The sequence below is a fragment of the Metopolophium dirhodum genome, chromosome 9 (genome assembly GCF_019925205.1).
Source record: "Metopolophium dirhodum isolate CAU chromosome 9, ASM1992520v1, whole genome shotgun sequence".
Taxonomy (NCBI): domain Eukaryota; kingdom Metazoa; phylum Arthropoda; class Insecta; order Hemiptera; family Aphididae; genus Metopolophium; species Metopolophium dirhodum.
This window is the reverse complement of record NC_083568.1, coordinates 33129388-33133165: the sequence shown is the minus strand read 5'-3', so window position 1 is coordinate 33133165 and position 3778 is coordinate 33129388. Positions and strand designations below refer to the sequence as shown.

General features: G+C 32.2%; 1 protein-coding gene across 1 annotated transcript; it reads right to left on the bottom strand.

Moving 5' to 3' along the window:
- Nucleotides 1-695: 695 nt before the first annotated feature.
- On the bottom strand, nucleotides 696-3540 carry LOC132951857 (uncharacterized). Its single transcript, XM_061023864.1, has 2 exons — nucleotides 3317-3540; nucleotides 696-1161 (listed from the first exon to the last, which is right to left on the bottom strand). The coding sequence occupies exons 1-2, from the start codon at nucleotides 3538-3540 to the stop codon at nucleotides 696-698; spliced, it is 690 nt and encodes a 229-aa protein (XP_060879847.1).
- Nucleotides 3541-3778: the final 238 nt, after the last annotated feature.

The window sequence follows — 3778 nt, the reverse complement described above, 5'->3', positions numbered from 1 at the left end:
ACCTGCTTCTGTATAACAGAGTGGTACCCACCTTTTATATATTGAAATTCTCGGAAAAATATTCTGCTTAAGAATATGAAATTAAAAATATATGAAGTTGTAAAAGAAATAGAAACTAGAAAGACTTTAAAAACAAAATGATAACAATACAAATTAGTAATAATAGTATAATTATTGTTAATTGTTTCAACAAGTATTTTTTGTTACAACTTCCATCATATATCATTAAAAAAAATTATAATTTAAAAAAAGATAATTATTAAAATATTAAAATTAATAATGATGGCTATAATTCTTTATTACCTATTATTTATTTTCTTATTTGTACGAAAAATTCCATTTACAATAAGGCTTAAGGATAATAACTTTAACAGCAGCAGCAGAATATAGAAATATTAAAAAAAATAAAGAATAACAATAAAATATAAAATAAAAAAAAATACTTGCAAAATGTGTGTATTTCTAAATAAAAATAAATATTTTTTGCTTTAGATTTCGCTTTTTAGTTTTACTTTGTTATCATAACTTATGCTATTTTGGGTCTTGTTTTCATCTCGCTGCAGACATTGCGATTATTATTATTATAGTACGATTGCACGAATGTACAGTACACGCTCGTCTTATAAGATTATATTAATAATATATTATTATAATTTATAGTATATTTGTATATTATAATACAGTTGTTTATCATGTTATCTGCTGTCTCGACTGTTTCTGAACTTCCGGTTCAACTTTCGTACCCAAGACCACTGACGACTATCAGCCGTCCGTCGGCAGTGAGCCTCGTCCGCGGTCAAGTTGTTGTTGTCGTCGTCGTCGTCATCTTCGTCAGTTTCGCGGTCGGTGGCTGTACACGACCAGCAACGTGACGTGCCACCGATATACGACGACGACCAACTACGTCGGGCCGCGGTCGCTCCGCTGGTCGACCAGGCCGAAGCCACGTCGTCGTCGTCGTCGTCCTGGTCGTTACCGCTGTTACCGTGGTCGTGGCGGTGGTACTCGTCCGTTGAAAAATCGCCCCGGCGGTCCGCGCACATTGACATGATTTCCCTCAACCTGTGTGATCTGGTGAAGCTGTTGCTCATCGCCAGGCCGCGATGCGGCTCCGACGCTGACTTGACCGAGTGCAGTGCTGATACGATTTCCGCCCTCTCCCTGTACATCGCCGACATATCATATATTATTATGGGAGACTGTAAATTCAGCCTGAAGTGAATAGGTACAAATAATGTCTATGGTAAAATCCGTCCGGGAAAATATCCAGGAAAAAAAGATAAATTCCGCCCGTACACATATTCAGGTACAAAAATGGATTTTTAATAAAAACAAATATTTTTAAACCAAGCGTTCCGTGACTCCAGCACGTGACTGTATTGTACACAAAATATAAAAATAATGAAATATCTATGGATAATTACGTAGAAAACGTAGCTCATTATTTAGTGGATTTTGACAAAAAAAAATAATAATAAAGAGGTGATTTGATTTGATTGATTTTAAATTTATATTTTAGAATTTTAGATGATTATATTTTGACTCGTCACTATTATTATAATCATTACTATTTTTACGATTTTTATTAATTATTTATGACTTATACATACCCAGACAGCAATTTTTTGATTAATAATATTATTATAACATTGTAATAACGAATAATATTAGTATAACCTTATTGTAATACTATTATAATATTATCATTACAAAATGCTGTCTGGGTATGTGGTAATTGGTGACTTAATATGTAAAATATACATTTATTTAAATATTTATAATGATTAATCTATGTTATGAGTTATAACTCTTATTGTTATTAGTATGAATAATATCACAAAAAATATGACACACTAATTTGTATATTAACAGTAGGTATAATAAATGTATTATATTTAAATTGATTATATTTTAGATATAATTTTGCAATGACACAATAACCAACAATAGTTTGCATTTGTAGATAGTGGAACCACGTAAATAAGCTTATTTTAATTAATGTTACCCCTTAAAAAGCGAGGGTGTGCCGTGTGGCGTCCGCTAAAGAAGTTTGATGTGGGCAATTGCATTGTTAAAGCATGATCAATTTACATAGGTAAATACTATATATGTTATAATATAACCTTTAGCCATAACGATAACCTTATTTTATACACAATATAATATTTTGTATTACATATTATATCGTATCTTATCAATTTTTTTGGATAATATAATAGTATATATTATATACTTATAGTCACATATAGCTCAAGAAATTGCTCTGAATACTATACAGTTTTAGCCTAACTAAACAACTGAACGAATGAACTAAACGACTGAAGGCCACCAGACCAATAACTAATAATAGGTCTTATATAAGGGCACATTAAAAATATATTCAAACTTATTTAACAAAATACATAATAAGAATATAAAATATGCTTATATTGTAAAGATAAGCAGCAGGGGATGTGTCGCGCGTCTGTAGGATGTAGAATGCGTTTTGAGAAAACGTTTTAGGTACCTACTATTATTCTAAGCTGGGAATGGCCTTGCATCAGTTTTAATTTAAACGACCAGAAGAATAGTTAAGTGTGTGCACTGTACTGTAGGAATATAATATTTTTGAACTATTGTATTAAAAATACGTATAACGAAACATGATATTTTATACGATATACCACGGTTGGCGAATGAATTAAGATATGTCGAGGATTCATTAACAATATTATAAGAGGAGACAGAGGGGTTATATTATTATTATAATGCATTAGTGCATATATAATATATTTTTTAAATAAAAGGGGTGAGCATTTATTTGAATTTTCCCGAATTTCGGTTAACAATAACTATAACTAGTAATTACACATAATAATATTATCACGGATATTTCCTCTAAGATAATATTAATTTTTTTTTTTAAATAAATATTCCTATACTAAAATAATTTGAAAACACCTACGAACGGCTCTTGGAATTTTTATGCCTCATCTCTATATACCGAACCATTGCCACGGTAAGACGCAGTGCCTTAACGAAGTACTTTATTTGAGGCATGTGCCTCAGTTTAAAGGGTGGTAGATGTCCTGGAGACTAGAGGCATTTCACATATTATAATAATTTATTAAGTGTGTACTAAGACTAAGCCAATCATTCTCAGTTACCATTTATGTAAATACGTAATTACTTAAATAAGTATTTATAATTTATTATTTATATAAATTATTGTGCCTCATAAGTTAGTGAAGTTCGCCACGCCACTGGTAAGACGGCATTAAAATATTAAATAATTATCGTAGTATTATCAGCACTAGTACGCGTGCAATATGCATACTTGTGTATGGAAGAGTTCGTTCTGGACGAGTTCCACGTGTAATAATTATTGATGGCGATCCCACCATCGGAGTTCGAAGTCCGCGGACTGTCATCATTTTCGGGATAATCCGTGGTCAGGTCTTGTCTGGTGACCACACGATGATCGGCCCGCCCGCCATGGAACAGCCGAAGCAAGTTCGACGTCGAGTCTTTGCGGTTCGTCTTGCCGTTTGACGATGGCATGCAGAGCAGGTACTATTATTATTATAATATAATATGCCAATGAGTTTTACTTAATTTTTAATCGTTAGAAGACATCAGTGTATTATTATCAGTGGCGTACGTATGGTGAGAGAAGGGGAGTAGGGTATGGAAGGATGCGGGTCCTTAACTATTTTTCTACTATTTATCTACTCTATAGATAGTTGGCGAATATTTTGTCACCGAATATCAAATAACAATAATAATTAATGCTAAAAGG